We start from the raw sequence: 26,058 nt of genomic DNA, 5'->3' as shown, positions 1-26,058 counted from the left end.
GTGCATTCTAAAAAGTGCTGCCTGAATTATTTGCACAGGAAATAACACACTGCTAAGATCTGGAACTATATCAAAGTAACTCTCCTGGCTGGTCTCCAGTCTGAAAGGGAGGGGGAGCAGAGCAATTTAGCATAGTTTAGGTGTCAAGTGTATACTTAATTAGAATATGAGCTCATTGCTGCTGCTGATTTTAAGTATTCATGAAACAATTTTAATTAAAAGTAGTTTGCTGTGTAGTGAACAATCAGTGTGTTCTGGCCAGTCAGCTATTGGACTGGGATTGGGCAGACCCATACTCAGATCCATCTTCATGAAAATTCACAGAATGATTCAAGCCAGAAACTCTCTTCACTTAACCTACCTTGTAAAGTGGCTATTGTGAAAATAAAATTAAAACGAGACCTAAATGTTAGCTATCCCAAGCTGTTGAAAGAAAAGTAGACTATGTATCTAATTAATACACAGTGGGAAACATCCTATTGTTCTATGAGCACTCTTGGAAGATAGGTTCAGAGAATTAGATTTCAGGATTTTAATCTCATATTAAAAATTGGCTTTTTTAAACATGCTTTACATCCACTTCATTCCAGCTACTTTATCACTGAGCAAAACAGTCACTAAATGTAGCACACGATTCACAACATACAAGAGACATTGCAAAAATCATTGGTTGCTGCTGTCTCATTTAGATAAAATTCTCTAGTGCAGCAATGCCTTTGTTACTTTCATTCTGCCATATGTTATTTTCAGGAGCATAAATGTGGTTGTAAGTATGCACATGGATGAAAAATGAATTGTGTACTACCATTTATTACTATCTTACTTGCAAAATGTTGCTAACCGAGATAGTCCCAAAGCAAGGAAGCATTGTATTAAAGAAACCAATTACTGTATGATTATATCAGAGATACAGTATAATATGAAAATAAATTTATTCTAAAAAGAAAGGGAAAAAGATAAAAATCTTGGACAGTAATATCAAAAGCAAAACAATTTCAAAAACTTTGACAATTCAAAAGTCTTCTCCTTACCCTTCTGTCAAAAAAATTCAACAACATCCTAATTCAAATGTTAACAAAGGACACCTGTTTTATATATATATATAATCTTTAGGTTTTAGAGAATAAAAGACATCTAAAACCAATCACAGAAATGTCTTAGCTTTTCATTCCAGTTAAACGTATTAGATTTCACAAGACACAGATCAACCCAGTCATTCACAGTCCATTTTTCCCAGTAAGATTGACACAAACAGTTACAATGTTCAACTTTTAAAAAACTTAAAATTAACTGTAACCCAATACAACCTAAGACAATTAAAAAGAAAGAAAAATAATTATGCTGCTAAAACAACTGTGTGAATAAGATGTTTTAAGATTCCTTTTGTTCTTTACCAGAATACATTTCAAATTCAGAGCTGAAAAGGAAAAGAAGTGCATTGGCCCTTCCACAAAGGTGTTTCAGGTTTTCCTGGGCTCATAGAGTACCTACACAATCTTGAAAAAGACATTTGAATTAAGGAGGTGCTGACACTTCCTCACACCCAGCACCTTGTCAGCTCTTAGTTTGTTATCCAAGGGAGATCTCGGTCACTGTCCCTAATCACCAACTGTCCAACCTTGTTGAGTCCCAGCACTTAATAGTAGGGCTTAAAGGTAAAGGTTCCCCCGCACATGCATGCTAGTCGTTTCCAGTTCTAGGGGGCGGTACTCATCTGTTTCTAAGCCAAAGAGCCAGAGCTGTCCAAAGACATCTCTGTGGTCATGTGACCAGCATGACTAAACACCAAAGGCACACAGAGCGCTGTTAGCTTCCCACCAAAGTGGTCCCTATTTTTCTACTTGCGTTTTTTATGTGCTTTCGAACTGCTAGGTTGGCAGAAGCTGGGACAAGTAATAGGACCTCACTCTGTTACGCGGTGCTAGGGATTTGATCCACTGAACTGCCGACCTTATGATTGATAAGCTCAGCATTTTAGTCACTGAGCCACCACATCCCTACATAGCAGGGCTTAGGCAGCCTCATATCACCTCTGAATATGCAGAACAGAGTAAAATAAAAATAGGAGAGGAGAAGGAGGAAGAAGAAATCCAAATCTCAATGATAGCAAAGAATGGAAATAAAAGAAAGAGGCAAAGGTAACAAGGAAGAAGTATAAACTGAACTTCCAGTTTGTCGGCTTCGCGAGCGGCAGGGATTCGCGATACTGCGCGATCCCTGCTGCGCTAGCCTTTTTTGGTGCTCCGATCCGGACGGGTTTGGAGCTAAGGCTGCCCTGCAGGGGCGGCTGAAGATAGGGGGGATCCGGAGAGGGGTTTGGGGGTGTTGCAGACCCCCTCCCCGGCCGGCAGAACCCCCTTCTCCCAAGACGGTGTAGCGGCGGTCCGTAATGGCCGCCACAAAGAAGCTGGCAGCTGGGCAAGAATGCGCAGGAGGAAGAGGAGAAAGCCTTTGAAAGTGAAAGTTTTTCTTGGTCGACCCAGGACTCTAAGATATATTTAACATAATTCCTGGAAATTATGGCTTTTTGAATGATACCTTCCAGAAGAGAAAATAAGCGGCAATTTTGAGGTGCTGAAAGGAAAGTTTACTCTCCTTCCCTATGGAATCAACAAGTGGATACTGAGAAACCTGTCTTTTTCAGGTAAAAACTGGCTTTATGTGATAAGTGGGAAGGGAGAGGGCAAAAAATATATTTATATGTTAAGATTTTGTTGGAGGAGATGCCTTAAGGATTTGAAGACTGAAATGTATTGCAATAAGGCTTTAAGATACAGATTTGGACTTTCTTTTTTTGATTGATACTACCCCAGGAAGAGAAAGTGAGAACTTTGTCTTGGCTTGGATTGATTGATGACTTTGGGATTGTTCTATTTTTTGGAATATCTTGGTTGTTGCAAGAAGAAAGAGGGGGGGAGGAAGAAAAGAAAAGATTTATAATGTCTTTTTCTGTTGAGGAACTGAGAAAAGAATATGAGCAAACAAAAAAAGATGGCAAAGATGGTGTGAAAGAAGCCTTCCTTTTTTTAGAAATGGCGCTTGCTACCTATCAACAAACACTACAACAGATGGAGGCAGCAGAAGAAGAAGAAGAAGAAGACCATCTTTAATGAATTTCAAAATTTAACTAAGAAAGAAGGAAGAAAGAAAGGAAGGAAAATGAAGGACTTAAGATTTAAAAAAACACTCAAGAAAGAGAAAAATAAGGTGCAAAATCAATATAATGATAGTAAACAAACGAAAAAAGGAACACAACAGAGAAGGGAAGCCAGTAAGGCAGAGGCTAGGAGAAGGTGGGGTAGAAAGGTCTGGTGGGAGAAGAAAGAAAGGGAAAAGGTGGAGAAAAGCCACAAAGTTTTGAAATCAGATGGGAAAAGAGGAATCTTTTTTAGGGACAAAGGGTAAAGTATAATTTCTTTAAAAAAGATTTTGCAAGGTACATAAGATGGTATTGTAGCATTTGTATGAGAAATAGAAAATTAGAATGGTTTAAGAGTTAATAAGAGATTAAAATGTTGAAATGTTTAGTAATGATTGATTTTAAAATTTAATAAAATATTAAAGGGAATGTTTAGAATATTGAGTTTTAATTAAAGAGTTTAATATGACTATGGTATTGATGTTATTATAAAATTATTATTGTAGCATTTGTCTTTGGAAAAGGCAATGGGAATGTTATAAGATTCAATATTTAGATCTATTATTTAACTATGTATTTAATCATTTTGGATTTATTATTTTTCTTTTATTAAAAAAAAATTAGTAGATAGAATGTACCAAGCAGAATCAGATTGGGTATTAGGTGTTATTTTAAATGTTAATCTAATTAATTTAGGGGGGAAGATAGAAAGGCATCATACTCTGATTAGTGATTTCAGGAGAAATTCTTTTTTTTTATTATAAGGAATGAGACAAAGGGATAATAAAGAATGGACAAAAGATACAAATATAATGACTAAAATTAATATGGATTAAATAAAATAGAATTAAGAAGAGTGAAATGTGTGAAGAAGCTAATATAGAAGACATAGAATGGTAAATAAAATAGGTAATGACATGTAAGATGAGCTTGAATATAATTGAAGTCCATGTAGAGAGAGGTACCTGGGGCCAAGTTACTTTCCTAAAAGATTTTTTATATGTTTGTGTGTTGTGTGTTTATGTTTCTGGGAGAATTAATAAAACCTTGCAGAAATATAGAATGAGAATAATGGTAACCAAGTCAGAAAGAAATAGATGAAATAATAATAGTGAAATTGAATAAGAGTAAAGAGAAGTAAAGAGAAACTGGATAAGAGGTATTTGTATGCTCATATGGAAATGGTTTAAAATAGAATTATATTGTATAAAATAAGGTTTTATTTGACTTGTAAAATTTATAATGGAAAAAGGTTCAAGTATGTAATGGTTAATGATGATTTGTTTGTCTTTAAAATTAATAAAATTTGTTTAAAAAAAAAAGGAAGAAGTATAAACAGATATGGTTATATAAACCTTAGATGTATCTCCTTTGCAGATGAGACAGAAAAGCTCAGGAACAAACTACAAATAGGAAATCAGGAACAAAGGAGAAAGTAAGCTTAGAATCTGGATTTGAAAGTTGAGAGAGTGCCATGTAGAGACTGAGCTACAGAAGGACATCTGGAGACTGCTGGAAATATTAAAAGAAAATGAAAGATTCTTACGAAGAGCACTGCTGAAATCCCCAAATAATAAAGCCCATCTATTTCACTTCACTCCTGTGCCTAGTAAGAGAGAGGCAAAAAAATTCCTTACCAGTCAACAGGGTTATGGGCATGTTGAAGGAGGTAAGGAGATTTCTCATGGATGAGCCGGTTAGTATAGAGACTGTTGCTGGTCTGGCTGCCTTTCCCCCCTGTGGCCATGCTTGAGGTCGTCCTCAGAAAGATCGTCCTGAAACAAGAAATGCCAAATACAGACAGAAGACAATTTGGTCAGTTTCTTTCCCAAGCAGCTAGATGTAGGTTGGATTTCAGGTTGGGTTTCTAGGACAATGTACAGCATAAACTTCCTCAATTGGCATCTTATCAGTCTCAAAACTGCATTGCTAGGAAACAGACCCGTCTGAATTCACAAACAAACAAATTGGCATTTTGTCCAACTCAAAATTGCAGAAATGTCTGAATCAATCAATTAATAAGCAGGCAAGCAAGGAAACTCAAATCACAGAGGAACTTAGGAGGCCTACTGCTAGACTTTAGGCTCAGCAGGCATGTGGATTTCAGTCAAACAGGCTTCCTTCCAAGGTAATTCCTTGCATAGGCCCAAGGGAATAAATCATGATTTTACACAAATTAAGCATAACAGAAGGAAGTTTTTTTAGCCTAAAGTTTCAGCACATCATTCAAAATGTAGAAAAAATCCTGTTATCTGTCTGTCTGTCTCTCTTTGTTGTTGTTGTTGTTATTGTTATTGTTTAAGATTTAATCTTCAATTCGATTCACAGTCTGGGACTGGTAAAAACTTAACAGTTCAAGTCCTAACCAAGAACCTAAGAGCTGTTTAAAGTAACTTAAAGGTTAATTATTATGGCAAATTATTATTATTGTTGTTGTTATTGTTGGCTGCACAGTCAGACAAATCTTTACATTAGATTTAGCATTTGTATCCACTACTGAGTCCTTTCCAAGGACCTGGGACAGACAAATGTTCTTGTCTGATATATTAAAGATATTGTCACAGAATGTAAGCTGTTCTAATTATTTTTATATCATCTCCATACTAAGACTGATTATCAACTATTTCAGGCTGTTATTGGAGGGAGCAGCTTTTACCCTTCATTTGGTTGTTTCTTTCTGAGGCCATGGTAAAGTTTATTATACATTACCACATATTAGCCAGGAAGGAGAAAAATCTACAGAAAAGATTCCCTTTCCAGAACAACCATAAAGGATACAATATCTCCAAAATTTATGTTCATGTTTATGAGGAAGGCAGCAGAAGCAGCTTTCAGCTCCGCAACTACTTCCTTCAGTTACCTCAGGCCTCTTCAGACCATCTCAGCTGTCAGCCAGCATCCAAGTTGGAAGAAAGTGAGGATTTCAAACCCAAGCCATGTACAGAGGGTGCTGGGGAGGACAGAAATCATATTCCAGCCCTGCCCCCAGCACACTTTGTCATTTCCTATACCTATACAGTTTAAGAAGCTACCATGCTATAAAGCTGAGTGCCAGTCCCTACAATTTGAAAAATGGGTGCTTTATCTATCATTGGCAGCCATGTTATGAATATGCTGAGGAGAGGTTCTCAAAATTACCAATGTGCCCATTTGTCCCAAGCCTTTCCCTTGCTCTACAGTGATCTCATCATCCCCAAACTTTCTATTCTTTTTATTTCTGTTGTTTGTTTATTAATAACATTCTCTGCTCTATGCCTTGTATAATAACAGCTTCCTTGCTCTCTTAATCTTATCTGGAATATTTGTAATTTGTGCTTGTTACCCAGGGTTGCTGATCATTCCTCAAGGGTCTAAGACTTTCTAAATGCTATAAAGATTCAAAGAAAAAAGAAAAACAAACTAAGTGGCCTGCCAAGGTATAGACCATATTTCTGTTAGGGCACAGAAAACAATAATTCATAGTACCTCTGAGGCACGAAATCCATCATTCTTGGCTCAATTATTTGGTAGAAACTGCACATATTTGGGGAAAATGTATATAAAACTTAAAGCACTTGGGAGCATTAGGTATAAATCCTCTCTATATTATCGGAAGTTATGCAAAAGAAAGAAATGAACATCTTAAATATGGACAATACCAGCATCATATCAGCTGCTTGAAGTTGTGCAATAGCAACCTTTAGTAACCTAAACTGATGGCACATGTAGTGCACAGAAATACCACCCATATGTACGTGCATCCCAACCTCTGATGCAAGTAGGGAAACCTTGTCATATGTGTGACATGTCATCATGAATATTTCATCATTTGCAGCAGTTTATATCCCTGAGAGCCAGTTTGGTTCTAGTCATTAAGGCATTAGACTAGAAACCAGGACACTAATGCCCATCTTAGACATGAAAGCCGGAGGGATGACAGTCCTTCTCTCAGCCCAATCCACCTCACAGAGTTGTTGTTGTTGGAAAATAGGAGGAAGGGGGAATATTTTGTGTGTTTTCCACCTTGTTATTTTAAAAAATAAATAGCAATCAATAAATGCACACCTCATGAAATTGCAAGTGAGGTTGAGAACAATCAGCACCACAATAAATAGATGCTTAATTAAACTCAATGCTAATATCAAGCTTCCTTCCCTTTTTTGGGGGGGTGGGGGGGTCCCAAAGTCTTTTATATTCAAAATATCTGTTACTGCTAAGGATTCCTTTGAATGTTTAAAAAAAGCCCCTCATTAAATATAGCTGAAGATAAAATGCCTTAGCCTTTTCTAAGGTAGTTCAGAACTACCACAGTTCAAAACTGGGATAGAACAGCCTCTCCCGCACCCTCTTCAAAGACCCTTGCTTGTTTCTACCATCATTACTAATCCATATCTGTAATGGAATGTGTGGATGATGTTGGGGATTGAGGAGTAGAGATTGCTGTCCAGGAAACTATCAGACAAGAGAGGCAGGAGCTCCCGGTAGCTTAACAGTCAGGGAAAGAAACTTAGGATGGACCACCCTAATTGACCAGATGATTAAAAGTGGCTCAAAAGTGGAAAGTTTGTCCCTTCAGATTCTTGCAAGGTTCTGTTAATATAGCCTTACAATAAAGTAGAATTAGTTCTTCTAGTCGTGTTTCTTGTCTGTGTTTACCTGGGAGAGTTGGCATATTCAAGCTGAGGATTTTCAAACTGGCACTGACTCCACCCACATTCCAGAATGCAATCTGGATCACTAGCAGTAAGGATTCACTGAAGTAAGAGCTGTGTTGAACCAAGACCTCTGGAAAATACTCAGTTGATCTTTTTAGATATTATAAATCAGCTTGTGATTTTCCATAATGGTGGTCTCATAGCATTATACTATTTCTATTATTTCTGTTTCTCTCCCTCTCTCACTATATAATAGAATCTGCCTTTTTTTTTTTTTTTTTTTTGCTGCATAAACATGTGATTAGGAATCTTGGCTGGCTGAGTTCTCCTCTTCTGTCCTATGTTCAGATAAATTATTTATCATGTTTATAGTATATCTATGAGGCATATTGTACAACCTTAGTTCGGAGCCCATAGATTTGAAATAAATATGAAATTTTCACCACAGATTTCCCAAAATGTCACTGAGATTTTTCTTTAGCAGTGATGGGCAAATTACAATCCTCAAACTGTACGTTCTCATCTAAGAGTTTTGAATGCATCACTCCTGTTGGGGAAACACCCTGGAAGTCAAAGGGGGGGGTCAACTCACCCTTTGATGTTGCTAATTTATTTAGCACTCTTGGTCCATCAAGCCCAGGAGCCAAAGATTCTTTTCATTGCAGAAATCAAGGTATTTGATGCTCTGGCTAATGTTAGAACTAAAGGTTAGTTCCAGTCTGCTTCCGAGTGGATCAGCATGCCAGAGAAAAGGAAATCGGCAGTTTGTGTCTTGTAAGACTTTTCCTACACAATGCACAGAGGTCCTTTTGCTCTTCAGGTCCTACTAAATTTATGCATAAGATTATAGAAAACCTCTGGCCTAATGTTAGGGCTTCAGTCACTGGATCTTATAGGAAGGACTTCAGAAAAAAAAAGAGAGTGGCTACAATTGCTAAATATTAGAAGACAGTGGGCAAAGGGTAGGAAGAGGAAAGGGGGCCCTTTTAAGCCTTCCTCCTTTGCACTTTGAGCAAAGGAAAGAACTTTGGTTAAGTGTGCATGTGTGCGTGCATTGCATGGAGGCCTTTGACTGCACGAATCCCTCAGAACCAAAGAAAATATCCACTTATCTTTTAGGGCATTCTTGAATATACAATGTTCTGCACAAATATACTTTTTAGTTTATAATGTCAGCCTTCCCAACTTGATACCTTCTTGATGTGTTTGGCTAACAATTTCAATTTTTCTCCAGCCTATATGGTTATATTAGTTGAGTATAACGAGTATTTTGTATATGGGGCTTTAGGTCAGTATAACATATCAGTTGTCATTATTCATAGCAGTATGACCTGGGATATCCATGCTCTAAATAAAAATCAGTATATTAAATACTGATTTTTATTTTTAGAGCATTTATATCCCAGGTTTCTTCTTCAATAAGATTTTAAAGCACGTAGGGCAAAGATTCCCTTGTCAGACATTACACTGATTCAACCCTTCAATCTTTATAATGGATGGCTTGCTCAGCATGAAACTAAATTTTTCATAGCTTTTTGAGAAAGGTAAGGGTCAAGAAGACTTGCTGAGTAAACACCAAAGATGATGTAGCAAAAAAGGTAATTATCAACAATGGGAGGAAAAGCAATTTAACTGGTTCTTAAAAATCAACATTGGCCTGGAAAAGCTAGTTTGTATCAGGGTCACAGAACGGGCAGGTGGAGAACCAAAGGTTAGTTCCCAGTCTGCTTCCAACTGGATCAAGGTGCCAGAAAAAAAGGAAGTTGGCAGTTCGTGTGCTATAAGACTTTTCCTACAGAACGCACACGGGTCTTTTTGCTCTTCACGTCCCACAGAATGTATGCATACCATTACGGGAAACCTCATCAGCGAGGTTTCAGAAGTAGGGACCTAGAATATTGCCGCTGACATGCGAGCGACCAAGATCAGCCCTCCAGACCTCCGGCTTGGATCAAAACTAGCCACGCCTTCTCAGGGGTCTCCTAAACGGCAACAGAAGAGACGGAATCTCTTCCAGGTCGAGCGAACGTTACGCAGTTCAGAAGAGCGGGCACCGACAGAGCGGCTGCCCCAGTCCAAAGGAAAGCGGAGTCAAAATGACACACGGCTTCCTCCGGGGTCGGAGAGAAACTTTTTCTTCCCTCCCCCCCTCTTTTGCTCCAGATCTGATTTGGGTTGCTCCCCCCTCCCCCCCCACACACACCCGAGATCTGCATGTAAACACCGCCAGCACGTGACCTGCCTGGACCAAAAATAAAGAAACAACGCAAGTGGCCGAGGAATTGGGGCGACGAAGGAGAACCGCTCTTTTGGTTCTGCGGCGCGGCCCCGATACCTGCGCGTCCAGGGAGTCCGCTTCTGGCCTGGCCGGCGGCGGAGCAGCAGGCTACAGCTCGTGCGGCGCCAAAGCGCGACGGGGGCGGAGATCATCGTCTCCGCCGGCGGGAGAAGCTGCTGGGCAACGAAGGGCGTTGGCACACGTTAGGGTCGAGGGCAACGGGGCCTAGTGGGAAGGAAGCACCGGGTCTCGTGAGAGCCGGCCGCGCCATAGGAGTCCCTCCCCAGGTTTTCCCGGCTGTGTGTTCCAGCGTCACCGAAGGGGGTGTAACTCTGTTTTGACAAGAGAAAGGAGGAGGATCGCTTCGATAGGAAGAAAAAAAAAGGACGGACAAAAGACAGGCTGAGCGGCAGGGGATCGGCTCTCCCTGGCGCTATATTGAAACACATTGGATAGTTTGGTGTAGTGGCTTGAAGCCGCGAAGTGGTGAGATTCTAACCCTGCCTTAGGCTGAGAGGCAGCTGGGTAACTTTAGGCTTAGCAGGCCGTGGCAAACCACTCCCCCAAAATATTACCAAGAAAACTGCAGAGACTGGTCCACGCAGCCACCAGGAGGGGGGGGAAAAAACCCTTGAAGTTTGAATTGAAGGCGCGCACAAGCGCATTGGAGAGACATCCTGGTGCACGTGGGCCGAGCCGTTTTTTTTTAACAGGATAGTTTGAGAACGTCAAGGCAGGATCCGTCTCCTGCAAGGGGGCCGATCGTTGCGAAATGCAAGGATCCTTTGGGTGTACTCATTCCTCGTAGCTTTCTGGAGGCTAGGCCTTTTTGGAGGTGTTAGATTGCCACGCAGTTAGTCTCAAAACCGCAGGAATCATCCATCTAGCTAGCCTGACTTTTCCGGGTGAGACTAGTATTCATAGGATAGGATAGGATAGGATGGGATGGGATGGGATAGAATAGAATAGAATAGAATAGAATAGAATAGACACACAAGGAATTTGTCTTGGTGTAAATACTCTCAGTATACATAAAAGAAAAGACACATTCGTCAAGAGTCGAGAATCATAAGGTACTTAATGATAGTCATAGGGTACAATAAGCAATCAAATCATACTAGGAAACAGTCAATATATTTCTAGTCAGAGTCTCATCCTGCTGCTGCATGAGGCTGCCTTTTAGAAATGATTCAGCGATCCTCTGCAAGTCTCACCTAGGGCCCTTCTCTTTCAGTACTGCTAAGAGGTAAAAACTTTTAAAGGACACACTGATTTTTCTGATCTTTTACTAGAGATATGGGATGAGCGAGTAGATAAAACCTGAAACCATGTATAATGGAAAACTTATTACTGAGCTGTGGTGGTTCTCCTGTCCAGATTCAAAAAACAGATTTAGTTGCATTAATCCACTAGTTTCAAATGTGTAGACCCAGTCATTGTGACCTTTCTTAAAGCATGATGTGTGAGCTCAACCAATATATTTCCTTTCATTCCAGCAGGAAAAGCTATTGCTCTTTGACTCAGCAATTATAGAAACAGAAATCAAAAGACTTAGTTGCCTGCTGACCTTATCAACTTCAAGTCCCTAATTGGTTTCTTTACATAAATACACTTAGGTTTAAACTTCAGATTAAAATCTAAAAGAAAAGGAGGCATACTCAGAAATAACTTCTAGTGATTTAATCAGTCCACTATATAAAAGCAAAATGAGATTCTGATACGATGCTTGAAAATTGTTGCCATCCGAAGGGGCCTCTTCTCAGTCACATCTACCTAACCAGGGAGGCAGGGTGCTATGGATACTCTCTCCTAAGGAGGTCCAGCAAGCGGGACCAAGAAGGGTCTTATTTGTGGTGGCTGCCTCCTTGTGAAACATCATTCCTATGAAGATTGGCCCCCATTTTGATACTTTTTCTCGAGCCCCTGAAGATCTGATCTTGCCAATAGATCTGGAGAACCAAGAGTGGATTAGCCCATCAAATGTCTCATTTGACTGGTCTACATGGGAGGTGTGGAGGTTATTCCTTTTTTATTGTTTTTATATTGGATTTTTATCTTTGTAAACTTCCTGGAGTCAATGTGAGTGAGGTCAGCAATATAAATTTTCTTAAATAAATTTCAAATATTCATTGTGCAAAAATAGTGTAATTTAAAATGTTGCTCCATGCCTTAATTTTTGAACATAGATTCAACAGTTAAAAACAATTTCAGAAAGATAATCATGAAAATAAATTAGTAATTTTTTGATTAAGTGGCATGAATTGCATGATTATTGTTCCTGACTAAATTGTTCAGGTATAGCTTGGGTGAAGTAGAAATTTTTACTTTTAATTTATTTAGAAATATGTTCTGCTGGACTGCACTGGTCTCTAAACTGTAATGGAAAAACAAGGTCCTTCCAGATCTTTCTGATGGTCAGCTACACAATGAGGGATGTTGAAAGTTGAATTGCAGCAGCTTTTGGACACCTGCAAGTTTGCCCTTCCCAATCCACTTTTCATGCACATTTGTTTCAGATTTTATAAGTCTTTATGTCTGCTCTGGAATGAATGATTAGAAGTATGGAGAATCCTGTATTTGGCATAGCAGTCAACTTCTGCTACTGCTTCAGATCCAGAATTCTGCCAGTAAAGAGCTTTGAATGCTGAAACGACTGGTGTGCATGTCTGCTTCAAAATGCACCATTATATTCAATAACTTATTCTTTGTGCACATAAGATAGCAGGTTTAAGATACTAAGGCAACTGAATATTATAGGTATAAATTCATTTTATTTAGGTAGCTTTTTACAATTAGTTTTTAATACATTTTTTCTCTGTAAGCTAACTAGAATTGTGCTAAAAGCTGGGTTCAAACATTTTTAAAAATGATTCAAAATGATGTTTTAGTAGAGTGGATGGGAAAGGAAAACACAATGGCTGGAGAAATGGCTATTAACACTCTGAAAATACTTGACAAAATTTCTTTGCCAGTTCTTAACAGAATGAGCATCTCTTCCTTTTGTACAGCAAAACATTGCTCTTACTTTGTTAACATAGACCAGCCTTGGTTTCTCTGATATGAGAGACCATGCTTTCCAAACCATGCTTTCCATTTCAACATGTATTCAGGGCTCAAGATTGTGCAACATTGGTATCACCAAAGCAATGTAAGAAAATTAAAGACTTTCATGTCATAGTTCTTCCAGTGACATATCAGTGGAAAGCCCACAAGCAAGGCATGACAGCAGCAGAATCTTTACCTTTATGGCCATTTGAGTTGGTGATGAAATCTCATCTTTTGGCAGCAAATACAATTAGTAACTAGGCAGATTATTTCCTTTTATGAAAGCAGGAATGCCAATAGAACGAACTACTGTATAATATTTGTGAAGTTTCAGAGAATGGACACAGAATACATATAACTTAAATTTTACCTACTGTCATTATAGAAAAACCAACACGCTTGGAAATCTAGCTGTACAGCTAGGTTGCAGCACCAAAGTAACTTTGGGCTCTACAGTTAAGTAGCATCAGATCTAGTTAGTACTTGGATGGGAGTCTTTTAGGAAATAATAGGACTGTGGGCTTGACTAGGAAGTTGAAAAAAACCTCACATTATTATAAAAGTCAATGGCAAACTGTTTCCATGTCTTGCCCATCAAGAACCAATGATTTTCAGGCCTCATGAGTTACATAAATATGAAACAGGTATCTCCAGAGTGGTAGTCTAGAAAAAGAATTTCAAGTCCATTGACTTGAAAAGAAAACCAAGAGAAGGCCTGTAGTTTAAACCTGGGCTGAAACACAGAGTTTGATTGCTGAATTCTGCAGCATTACTTATCTCTGCATTAAAGTAACTTTTGTGTTATGTCAAGTCTGAAGCTTCCCCTGCTTGGTAGTTGCTGAATATGGGATTGCTTTTCTGGGGAGGAGATGTTTATTGTCAGAGTGAAATCTGACAACAGTAAAGCCAGCTTCTTAATGATTGGATTTAAGTTTCCTGGCACTTGTGATAAAGAATTTAGAATATGCTTGACAACTGGGCAAAAGACAAACTAATTATTATTAGATATTAAGAACTTCCATTCCAGCAGAGAGGGAGAGAAATTTTATTTGGCTCTTTGCAAACCACTATTGACTGAAATTAAAATTTCACTGAAAAATAGCACTCATTGAATAACATTTGTGATAAAAACTTTAACAAAGAGCCAATCTGAGAAATATTGTCACAAAGCATTATAAAGAATGAACTACCGATAGTTCATTGAACTGAATACACTCTTTCACACACACACCCTTTGCTCATGTTTTATGTAGTGACTATATTTTACTCAACTGTAAAATATAAATTACATCTTCATTTGTTCATTTGGGCTTATCAAATTCATATCAACAAATGTAACTAAGTGGAATCCAGACTCTAGTTTACAAAGTGGATAGAGGCCTTTGCAAGGTGTTGTGGAAAATATCTTTCTAATATCATAATGTGAGAATGCAAAAATAAATAGGCAAATAGGCCATGTCAGTATTTGGTCATGTGTACTCTCACACAGATGAATGAATGAGTTAAAAAGGAAAATGCTCAACATCTGAAGTGGACTAGAAACTATACCGAATTAAAAATAGATTCAAATAAAGGGCATATGAACAGAAAAAACAAATTCTCCTAGAAACAGCTACCTGGATATCACAGTCATGATTGATTAGCAACAAAAATGTTCTATCAAAATTCATTATCAAGCAATAAATTTGTTCTCAATTATATAAGGAACTGGAAAAAAATTATTTCTATAGTACTGGCAAGCTTAATAACATACATGTTATTAGACTTGCAGGATAGGTGATTTTTTTTTCTTGGTAAAAGTTATTTACAAAACCATCTGAGGCGAGATTAGCTATGACATGATTATTAAAGGCTTAAACATATACATATGTTCATAAATTATATTCTTGATGATTGATTAATTTTGCTTATGTCTGGCAAGACATCCAGCAATTTTAGCTATCCTTAAATAGCCCAGTAATGCTCATATCTAACATAGAGAAGAGAACCTGTGGCCTCTCTTGATACTGGCAAATATTCTTTGCAATTCGCCATTTAAGGTTGAGGCTGCTAGAAACAATAGTTAACATAGGGAGAAATTTCTCTTTATAGTAAAAATGTTAATTGCTATTGTTCTAGCAGGATAAACCAGAATTATCTCTCTGTAGTCGGGAAGTCTGCAAGCCTATGTTAAAAGTCAGTAATGACTGGTAGTTCTTTGAATGGTGATGACTAAAAATATTTCAGCAATAACCTCCCTCCAAGTAAACGAAGGCCATCTCCACTCGTCAGGCTAATTCCCAAGAAATTATTTCAGTGCTTACTTGAATATGTAGCACGACAGAATAAAATACACTACAGGTAGTCTCAACTTAAAACAGTTCATTCAGTGACAGTTTGAAGTTACAACGTCACTGAAAAAAGTGACATGACCATTTTTCACTTATGACCATTGTAGCAGCATCATAGTCACGTGACCAAAATTTGGATGCTTGGCAACTGGTTCATATTTATGACAGTTGCAATGTCCCCAGATCATGTGAACACCTTTTGCGACTTTCTGACAAGCCAGGTCAACGGGGAAGCCAGGTTCACTTAACACGCCATTTTGACATCACCATGGCTTTCTTAAAATGCTACTGCATTGGTGGACATTTATGCTGAGTGTTTTTCATCTCCCTCTACCCTAAAAATTTCTGTCCTCTCTATTATTATTTAGGATTGGCCAAACAGGACGAAAAATCTCTACTCCTTGAGCATGGAAACAACAATTCTTACTTTAACTCAGAATATACAATGATAGAAGATAGCACAAAAGTCAGTTCCAATCAGAGCAATATGCAGAAATAAAAGAAGTAAAATGGGGGAAGGGATTGATGTTTGTGTACATTCGTGCTTACTCTTGCAGTCCCATTCACATCCCCTCCCCTTGCCTATAACTAAACACTCAAAAGGAGCGCATAAAACATTCTAAATTACCAAGTACATTTGAGCTTTTTATTGGCCTCTTAAGTCTCTCATCACGCCCATTATTCTTCATAGGTTGAAATCTGTATTGGTATGATTGCGTTGTTTTTACATACAGGCTAAAAAGCCCCAATGATTGTCCTGCATTGCTCTCCATGGGCAGCCCTGATTTCTCTCCCACTGCAGCTGAATCAGCGCTCCACAGTCATCATACCCTGCATTTGTAACTTGTATTGACATGCTGAGTGAAATTGTCAATTAAGACACAGCTGGTATCTGGGATGCTTATGCTATACCACCAGTATTCTAGCATTCTGGTTTATACCACATTCATTAATATCCTAGGACCTTGTGGGGGAGGTTCACTGAAAGGTTACACATATCAATGTTTTCAAAGCAATTCTAAGCTTGAATGAAAGGCATCAAGGCCATCAAGCCCAATATTAAGGTTCTCACGGACAGTTCCCAAACACATTAACAAAGCCCTTTGCCACCATGCAAGATAGTCCAAGCTTTCTCATGCACTTCACAAAGTTCATTCAAGTGTTCTGGACTGGGTTTGATGTTGCTGAGTTCCACACTTTGCAGACTGGATTTGAGACTGAGATGCAGGCACTAAGAAAACAAAGTATGTGATCAGATATGTAACTAAGGGACCATCCAAAGCGAAAATCAGGACATCCGTCATGTTGCTCTATAAATATGGAGAAGTTCACAAAAAAAAGTCTTTGGATCAAAGCTATCAGAAGCAGAAAAGCAGTGATATCAGGTTTAATACAACAGTAGTGGAATAGCAAAGAGGAACAGGAAGAACTATCAGCTCTTAGCGTAAAGTATGGCAGCATCTTCAGAATTTGGAATGCCTGGGATTGGAACCTTTTTTTTTTTTTTTGAGACATTTGATTTAGAAGCCAGAGTTTGGTCAGCTATTTCTAGAGAATTGGAGTTTATAACTCTATTCATCCATCCCTTTCACGGATCAGCATTCTTGCCACTGTATGGCATTGAGTTTGATTGCCCTTCTTTAAAAAAAATATTATTTCCTTCTATGTAGCTCCTACCTTCATACTGGTCGCTCCCTAAATCTCAGAGTATCCAAAGCTCACAAGCAAACTAAAAGATGTGCAAGAAGACCACTGATGAAAATGCGACTGAGTGGAAATAGCAGGAAACGAGGTTTCCTTTAGGCAACCCAGTGAAAGTGACTGTAGCAAAAAATAAAATAAAAAAATTAGATCTTCTCTCTTGCGTATGGCATTGCAAAATTTGCTGAGCTGTCAAGATTCCCAGGAATGAGACTGTGCCCCTGCCATGCAGGAAGTAGAGCTGTAAGCCTTGGCAATTATTTGCGTATTTCCATGCAAACTATAAAATAATTTCTTCCCTTCACGTTGAAGAAGTAATCTTGAGTTTTTGTTTTGTTTTGTTCAATTTAGTCACTATTTGTGCCAACATAAAAGCAGGAGAGCAGAGATCCTTAGAAAAAGAAATGCCCTTCTGCAGAACTGCCCTCTAATCTCCTTTTTAATCCATCAAAACGATGTCAGCTGAGGTCCCAACTGCCATCAGCAGCAGATTTTGGGCAACGTTCAACCTGATGGGACAGTTGTTTTTTTGTACAATATCTCATTGAGCAAGGAGATCCATGCTGAGTCTCTGATCAGAATTTCCAGGGAGATGCTTGCTTCAAAACCAATGTGCTTTGCACAGGAGATCCTCCATAATAGTTGGTAAAGAAGTAAGGGATACATCGTACGTTACCAATCAAGTCTTCTCAGAGAAAAGGGTTCATAGTGCTTTGTGAAGCTAATGGTGGTGGGATCGAGCCAGAGAGTGGTAGGAGAGGTTGAGGCAAGTTGCTAGGTAGCTCTGGAAAAGGCCCTGCTCCAGCCTGAGGGAAGGCACTCACAGAGGCTGGGAGAGTCATTGTTGGAGGGATGCTACTGAGTGGTAGAGGGAGAGAAGCACTGTAGGTCATAGAGTTCATTGGCATCCCCATAGGAACACTAGGCACTGGGGAGTTGGTCCGCATCTGATTGAGAGTTGGTTTGGGCTGATCAACATTAAACGGATTGGTAGGTGAAGGGGCACTGAGTCCTAGAGGGGAAAAGAAAAAGAAAAACATGACTCAATTAAGAATTACTGTGAGAAATTGAGGAAGTTAATTCCTGTCCCCACCCTCAAAGGATTCTGCAAAAGAAATTGACAGGTTCTAAAGGAAGCCCGCTATTTTCTTTATTGTCAAATAAGAAATATGTGAAGAGGCATCTCATCACTATTTCCAAAGGGCAATATTTCCCCACAGGTTCCAAGGATACTTGGTTTCAGGAACCGAAATACCAACAGGCTCAAGCAAAAGCAGAAGCCACAAACATTACTTCATCCAAAGGCAAACATAGGTATTCTGAAATTTTGGGGCAAGTATAAAGAAATGGGCCCAATAAAAAAAGGGGAAAAAGAAGTAAAGTGTGGCAGGGCCTGGGTACAAGATTGAGTCACACAAAACTGTCCTGCTAACAAGAGTCCATAGGGTTCCTTTAGACTTCTGTACAAGATCCCATGTTGTTCCTGCCTATGCAACCTACCTGCCAGAAATGGGTTACGGGACTTCGCGTTCTGTGGGACTGTAACCAAGGAGTCCAAGTTAACCAAGGAAGAGGCGCTGGGGCCAAGAAAGGTCTCTGGTGCTTTGTTGTCCTTCTCCTTTGAATCGGGTAAAGAATCTCCTAAACTTGCAATATCAAAAATATCTTTACTTTGAATTCCATTCTCGGCGGTGCTTGGAATAAGTTCACCAAACAGATCCACATCTACCAGTGAGAAAGAAGAGATTTTACTTTATTGATCACATAGACCCATTGCTTGCTCCTACTTCCTTTTGCTTCTTCATTAGTTACCCAGTTTTGAAAAGGATGATTTCAGAATTCTGAATATATATATGGATTCTGCATTTATATTCAGGATATGCTGTGTTGAGCGTGTGCATGTGTATATGTATGTATACCCATTTCTGAAGAGTATGATTAATCAAAACAAACAAACAAAAACCCAAACAAAGCTAAAAAGCCTAGGTATTCTTTTAAAGTGGCAGGCTTCATATAGAGCCATGGCAAAATTGTGTTTATTGGATCAGAAGGGGCACAATGTTTTAAGTGTCAGATCTCTGTCATCAGTGAAAGAGACCCAACTTCATTCTGGGTCATAGGAAGACTAATAGAAAGAAAATCAGAAAGCATATGCCACAATGTACATGAGGAAATATGTGTTCTAAATTGAAAATAAACTGTTTGCTGGAATTACTGTAACCTCTACGTTTCATCTCAATAAATCTTGCTAAAGAATGTTCTTTTTAAGACTCATGCTTGTTTTAAAACTCATGCTGGTTTTAGGCAGCTGGCAAAGAAATAAAAATTTACAGTGTAAAATTGCACTGCCACCATCCCAAAATGGTGAACTTGGAAGGAATTCTTACACTGTGGTTATCTCCTCTCTTAGTGTTTTTTCTCTGATAACATCATATTTTAAATGTGTAACAGTATTGTATTCTATCATTCATTCAGAAAACAAATTATTTTCAAACAGTGAAAATTAAAGTTGTTTCTGTTTGTCAGTACATCAATAGAACAATGTTTATTTACAAAATGATATTTTTACTGTTTCACAAGAGTGTCTTCTATTATTTTGTCATCTCTTCAATATATTGGAAATGTCCCTTTTTCCTATCATTCGTCTGCTACATTTCTCCTCTCTAATCTTCTGCTTCTCCTTCCTAGTTACCTTTTCATCTACATTTTAGATAAGATTCTGCTCTATCAAGAATGAGCTATTGTTTTATCACAAGACTGTTAATGTCAATAAATCAAAAGTTTTACTAATTCTATACATTCTCTTTTAGCAAATAAGTTTAAATTAAAATAGGGTGGGGGTTTTTCACTTTTATATCCCCTGATCAAACTGGAATTGTGGTTCAGAGAAATTTGGTTGACCTTATTGGAAGACCTTTAAACCTATTATGCTAAGTATATAAATATCTCAGTTACAATGTTTCACATAAACATTTCTAATATATTTGATATGATGAAACAGAACTTTCTGTGCAAACTTTTATGTGCCATAGTTCTGATTATACATTTGTAACTAAACAACTATATTTGTCTTTTAAGACAGTTCTTAAGAAGTAATATTAATTAATATTGCAGGAATAAAATTGGGGTGTCTTTTCATTCTTGTTTATAATTGAACTATTAGCAGATATTAATTATTACAGTGATGTTCAAGTACTAAGGGTTAAAAACCATAAGGTTTTTGCTTAATATGTTTACTGATGCCATAGCAATTTTATTCAGTCACCGTGCTGGGATATTCCCAGTTAATAAAACAACTTAACCAAATGGCAAAAGCAGAATTTAATATGGGAAGTCCAACAATTATAATAATCATCACTAACAGTAATTGTGCAAGTATGCTTGAGGACTTCTGACCTATGGGACAGATTCTTGAAAATTGTTCTTACAAAGATATAGGCCAGCTAAGGAAAATAAACTCAGAGCCACTGTTCTTAAACACTAAGCAAATCTTGTACTCCTAAAAAAAACACCTAATGTTACTCCGGCTTGGCAAAATTGCAACTTTCAAAGTGACATTATCAGAATTACTTTTGTTTCAAAAATTTCCCATTTGACTTGTATCACATTGGTCCCAGTGTTAGCAAAACAATTTATCACCACTATTCATTTGAGGAAGAAATCTAGCAAGCAATATTGTGTAACTATAAAAGTGAAAAGGGCTGAGAATAATAAAGTTGAAATAGTACAGTTTTATGATTGCTAAGCTACATCAATTAATACCCACAATTACTACCGTTCTGTGTTCAGTGGGTTCAAATAAAACTGGCTTTGGAATCATCAGAAATTCATCCAATAATTCAGGATTTAACAGAAACATTGCTACTGGGGTATTTATATACTTGGCATACATAAATCAATTCTATCCTTAACTAATTCTGCAAAAATGTTATTGTGTATTATCACTCTCTGTCCAAAATCAAAGTTAACTATTTGGCTTGGACAGAAAAAATATAAGCACCTGGGCAAAGTCCCTTTTGCTACCTTTCTTAAAATATATCACTTTTAAATACAAAATGAGCATGATCAGCAAAAAGAATAAGAACACAACCTATGCACACTTGGGAGACATATCATTAATGCTTATTCTATATCCGTTTGAGTTATCTTATGAAATGGAAACTGGAAAATATTTGGTTCTGTTCTCATATTGAAATAGTTCCAGTTAGAATTTTTATTTAAACAGCCCTTCCATTTCCCTTTTGCAGAATTTATGTTAAGTTCAGGCAATGTATGTGATTAGAAGTCTTAAAAAATTAAAAGCAGCTCCATTACATATGAAACAGATGCTCTAAACTTTATCAAAATAATTTGAGTAAGTAATTTAGGAAAAGAAACAGAAGGAGCTGAGTGGAATGCCATCTGGCCCAAACTATCTTTTAATGCCAGTGCATAGATGGTAATTTACATTTTATATATATATATATATGGATTGTATTTATTATTGGACTCTGGCCTCTTCTTTTCATTTAGGAAGGTCCTTAGGTCATTCTGTTCTAAAGCATTTGCCAAAGTGCCTAATATAGCACAGCAACATGTAAAGATTGATCTACTACCGAGATTTTTATAAATACTGGAGCCTGTCCACCAATTCCTTACAACAATTAATTAAATAATCTGTTATTACTGATAGCCTCATGGTTCCTTGATAGGAAATGGAGAGAGGAATTTGCCTGACTATTATCTCAAAATATGGGGCACTTGCATTGATGGAAAGATCCAGTAGCACTCATCCTGTCAGAACTGTTTTGAATCTAATTTCCCTTTATACAAGAAAAATAAACTTGGCCCCTTTCCCCAAGTAGCAGTGAGATTCCATTCCTCCAAATGCATCACTGGGAGATTTTAAAAAGCTTCTTGCAGCACGAAGGGAATCAGAAGTGCGCAAAATGGAAGATAAGAGCTAAACTAGTTCTAGAGGGAGAAGTGTGACTGAAGACTGATTCCAGCATACTTGTCTGAGTATGGGGATATCTTGTGAAATAAAAACTAGGATGGAACTACTTCTGGTTGTGACACCATCCCCCTTCTCTGAGCTCAAAGAAGGATTGGAGCTGTTTAAATGAAAGACCTGAGAAAATTCCAGGGATACAACTGAACTGGGAAGGTAAAAAAAAAACATAAAAGAAAGTGTACATAAAACACTTCCATATTTCTGCTGGGACAATTGTCCATCTAATAGTTGGTTTTAGTTTTTTTATTGTCAGCAAGGTCTATCAAAATTTTGAGATCAATATGTGCAAGAAGAATCAGCATCCACGGTTATTTTTGCTCATCACATTTCTCCATGAATACATATGATCAGTCTTTTCTTTTCCAGATGTTGCACCTTATAGCTCCTATCAGGTTTGTCCGGTGGCCATGTTGCCTGGAATTAATAGGCATTGTTTCCAAGGAAGGACATAAGTCAGGGATGGCTACATTAGAGCTTTGCTTACCTCCAGAGCTGTTGGCTTTCATAGATGATGGAGCCTCATGTTCTGGTTGGTCCACAGATTCGGGTAATTTTGCAAATAAGTCAAATGCACTATTGTCTACAGAGAGGTAAAGACGGGAAAAATATATTCAGTTAACAGTCCTTCTCTTGCTTCTCTCTCTCTTTTTCTTCCTAATATTTTCCAGTCTTCTTTTTCAGATCAACCAAGTGTCGATCCCTTGGTTGTGACAGGAATTAACTAATTGTTTTGTTGCCCAAGCCTGATGTGAGCTGAAAGACTGACCCAAAGACACCCAACAGGCTTTCATGCTTAAGGCGGGACTAGAACTCACGGTGTCTTGGTTTCTAGCCTTGTGCCTTAACCACTAGAGCCCAAACTGGATCTCTGTGCTTTGTTCAATTCCAGCCCTTCTCAATACTATTGAGAAGGAATGGAAGCTCAGGGGAAGCAGTAGCACTAGTATTTATGCTTATCCTTCACACACTATGCAAAAGTGTGTGTGGGGGGGGGCAGATTTATTGTCCAGTATTCCGCTTAGAAGCCAAGGGGGAAAAAGAGATATATTTCTCCACTTCCTCCGTTACCAGTTTGTTGAATTTGGGTGTCAAGCCTGAAGTGAACCTGGCTGCGGCCATCTTTAAGGCTTCAGGGTTGACACAAGGAAGAAGGGACAGGGAGGGGGGAAATAGCTAGCCGGAGGTTTGTAGTCAAAACAAAAGGTTTTCCTGTGGGAACCAAGGACATTCCAACAGGTGGCTAGGGAGAGGAGGAGTGAAGTTACCATGCAACCGGCCAGCACCTCGATTGGACAATGTGACTGATGACTTACGGGAAGGGGAAACTTTTACTTTTTAATTAGGTGAAAACCACGGGAACCATCAGAGCCAGTTTTCACCAGTTATGCCAGTATGATGTATCCAATAAATTGTTCCTTGAGGAATCTACCTGCCTCGGAGTTCTGCTTTCTTTGGGTGCATTACTTCGAATGCTGTCAGCTGTTGGGAGTCTTAACTGCAGAAGTGAGAGTGAGATTGTGGATGGCATCTCTTGTTTTATATTTATTTCAAAGCCTAGACATCCTTACAGTAAAAAGGAAGCAGAGAAAAAAGCTTGCTTAATCCCATATGACACTCAGCGGTTTCATCTCTGTTTCTGAAGACAGCTAAAAGGGTATCTAGGTGTCTTTCATTTTATTCACAGCAAGGAAGGTCACACAACTTGCCACTTAGGAACTCAGCTGGGACAATCACATGCTCCTCTTGCAAATCAATCAAACACCTTACATGGCTCACATAAAGCAGGGAGAGAAAGTATGGTTAGCAGTTATGAAGTTAGGGAAAGGATTCTATTAATTCATCACATTGAGCGGTCTCAAAAACTGCAGGTAATTTTTTTTTTAAAAAAGATTCAATTTATATCTCTACAGGAGCTCAAGGTGGCACAAGTGTTCCCCCATCCTGTTTTTCCCCACAGCAACATCACTATGAGGTAGACTACGATGAGAAAGACTTCTCGAAGTTGCTCACTGAAGAAAGCATCGAGAAGAAGGAAAGGAGGAAGAGCTGCTACCAGGAGCACATTAAGACTTGTAACATTTGCTTACTATTGCCAATATGATATAAGTAATCCTGACCTATATGGCATTGGTTTCTTAGCTTGATCTACCTAGTCCAGGGCTGTCAAACTCCCGGCCCACGCCCAGTTTAGCCAAGTTGGGGGGAAAGTCCCAATATGTCATGTGATGCTGCCGTGATGACGTGAGTTTGACACCCCTGGCCTAGTTGGTCTGGCATGTGGCTGAGGGCAAACTAAAACTTGTTTTCCCCTCCCAATTTCTTGCCCAACACTTCAATCAGCCCACCATATTGGCTCTCTTACCAGGGGCAGAGGAATTATCCGTAGAACCTCCCCAAGGATCAGCAGCAGAAGTGACCCTTGTGGAGAGCGGAGCAGGTGGTGACTGTTTTCCCCAGGGGTCTGCCGATGAGACACCTGGAGGCAATGGTTTTATCCCCCATGGGTCAGAGGCAGAAGAGACAGGAGGAAGATTCCAGGGGCTGGAAGAAGCTTGACCAGCAGAAGAGTGGGTCAGAGGATCCTCCGAAGGTAATGGCACCCAAGGGTCTGCAGCAGGACCCCAGGATGTTCCTGTTGATTCTACAGGAGATTTGGTATCTGAAAGGAGCAAGCAGGTAGAACAGAGTCTATCAACATGGAACGTGATTTGGCCAAGAAATAGGGAATGAATCGACTAAGAAGCAGGTAACTTGATGAAGTCAGGATTGAATAAAGAGTAAGCTCAACCATAGAGATGCCATTTGAGGAAAGAAATTTTCACTCATTTTATGAGCTTTAACCGATCAAATCTGCATATATATAAGAATGTATGCTAAAGTGGCGATCAATGATCCAAAAAGATCCAAAATTCCCTGCACTTGCGGGAATACACTAGGAAGAAGTATGTATGAGAAAGGAGGAAAGTAATGTTTAGATGCTATATATCAGTCCAGCAGAAACAATGTTAGGGGGAAATTCATTGAAACTGTAAATAGAGACAGTTTTAAGATTGTAGTTGCTACAAGGTGCCTAAAGGTTGCTACAAGGTTTACTAAGGTGCCTAAAAGTACTTCAGTATTAACATTTTTAAATAAAGATTTATAAAACTCTTAACTTGTATTCATATAAATTTACATAACATTGCAAAATGCATATAAAATCACAAAAATGAATTGAGGTATTTTTACTGCCTAGAAGATACCACAACTTAAGGCAGAATCACACAATAACAGACAATGGTTTAACATTGACCCCCAGTTGCCCAATGGCAAGAATGGAATGGAAGAACAGAAAAGAGAAAGAAGAGAACAGGTTCAAAACTTCTTACTGTGGTCCCAAGAACTGGACAAGGATAGAGCTGAAGGAGAGAAGTCTGTGTCAACAGATCGAATAGTGGCCCCACCTGGAATATCCCATGGATCAGCAGAAGTGTGGGTAGAGGGGACTGCTGCTGGTCCAAAAATGTCTGCCAGCTCCAACACAGAAGACTTGAAAGATATAAAGGAATACCATCATTAGAGCTTGTAGTTCTGTAGTTCCTATAGAGCAGAGGTCTCCAAACCTGGCAACTTTAAGACTTGTGGACTTCAACTCCCAGAATTCTCCAGCCAGCATAGCTGGCTGGAGAATTCTGAGAGCTGAAGTCCACAAGTCTTAAAGTTGCCATGTCTGGGGACCCCTGCTACAGAGTTTAAACAAATATGAAGAATTCATCATAGAGTCAGAATATAGCCATTTTTGCAAAATATCCAAGATATCGAACACCTCTCCTTGCTCTCCTTAGGCATGTTTCTGGCATTCTTTGGCTCTTAAGGTGCATATTCTGTTGGGTATGAATTGCCCCAGAATCAGCTCCCCACCCGAAAGATCTCATGGTGTCATCTGGGTTCCCAGATGG

The 26,058-nt window shown here is 38.7% G+C and overlaps 2 protein-coding genes across 18 annotated transcripts in view; both read right to left on the bottom strand.

Annotated features, from left to right (window-relative positions):
* Positions 1-10,402, bottom strand: part of SPATA20 (spermatogenesis associated 20) — a 59,142-nt gene extending 48,740 nt beyond the window's left edge. For both annotated transcript variants that reach the window (XM_087955875.1, XM_087955874.1), the window contains exons 1-2: positions 10,109-10,402; positions 4,777-4,914 (exon numbers count right to left, since the gene is read on the bottom strand). In XM_087955875.1, the coding sequence (XP_087812001.1) occupies positions 4,777-4,914; positions 10,109-10,203 (233 nt within the window). In that variant the 5' untranslated portion in view covers positions 10,204-10,402. The remainder of the gene's footprint in view (positions 1-4,776; positions 4,915-10,108) is intronic.
* A 5,040-nt stretch (positions 10,403-15,442) lies between these two features.
* EPN3 (epsin 3) overlaps positions 15,443-26,058 on the bottom strand; it is a 48,984-nt gene continuing 38,368 nt past the window's right edge. For 6 of the 16 annotated variants that reach the window (XM_087955865.1, XM_026667392.2, XM_087955866.1 and 3 more), the window contains 5 exons: positions 25,564-25,648; positions 24,483-24,779; positions 22,605-22,700; positions 18,628-18,852; positions 16,798-18,139 (listed from right to left, as the gene is read on the bottom strand). In XM_087955865.1, coding sequence (XP_087811991.1) covers positions 17,817-18,139; positions 18,628-18,852; positions 22,605-22,700; positions 24,483-24,779; positions 25,564-25,648 — 1,026 coding nt within the window. In that variant the 3' untranslated portion in view covers positions 16,798-17,816. Of the gene's footprint in view, positions 18,140-18,627; positions 18,853-22,604; positions 22,701-24,482; positions 24,780-25,488; positions 25,649-26,058 lie in introns of all 16 variants that reach the window. The other 10 variants (XM_087955858.1, XM_087955861.1, XM_087955867.1 and 7 more) reach the window with 4 other exon arrangements.

The sequence above is a fragment of the Notechis scutatus genome, chromosome 2 (assembly GCF_049901735.1).
Source record: "Notechis scutatus isolate UNSWTSFEM ecotype Mainland chromosome 2, rNotScu1.2, whole genome shotgun sequence".
NCBI classification, from domain to species: domain Eukaryota; kingdom Metazoa; phylum Chordata; class Lepidosauria; order Squamata; family Elapidae; genus Notechis; species Notechis scutatus.
Note: the sequence above shows the minus strand (reverse complement) of the source record. Positions and strands in the feature narration are given on the sequence as shown.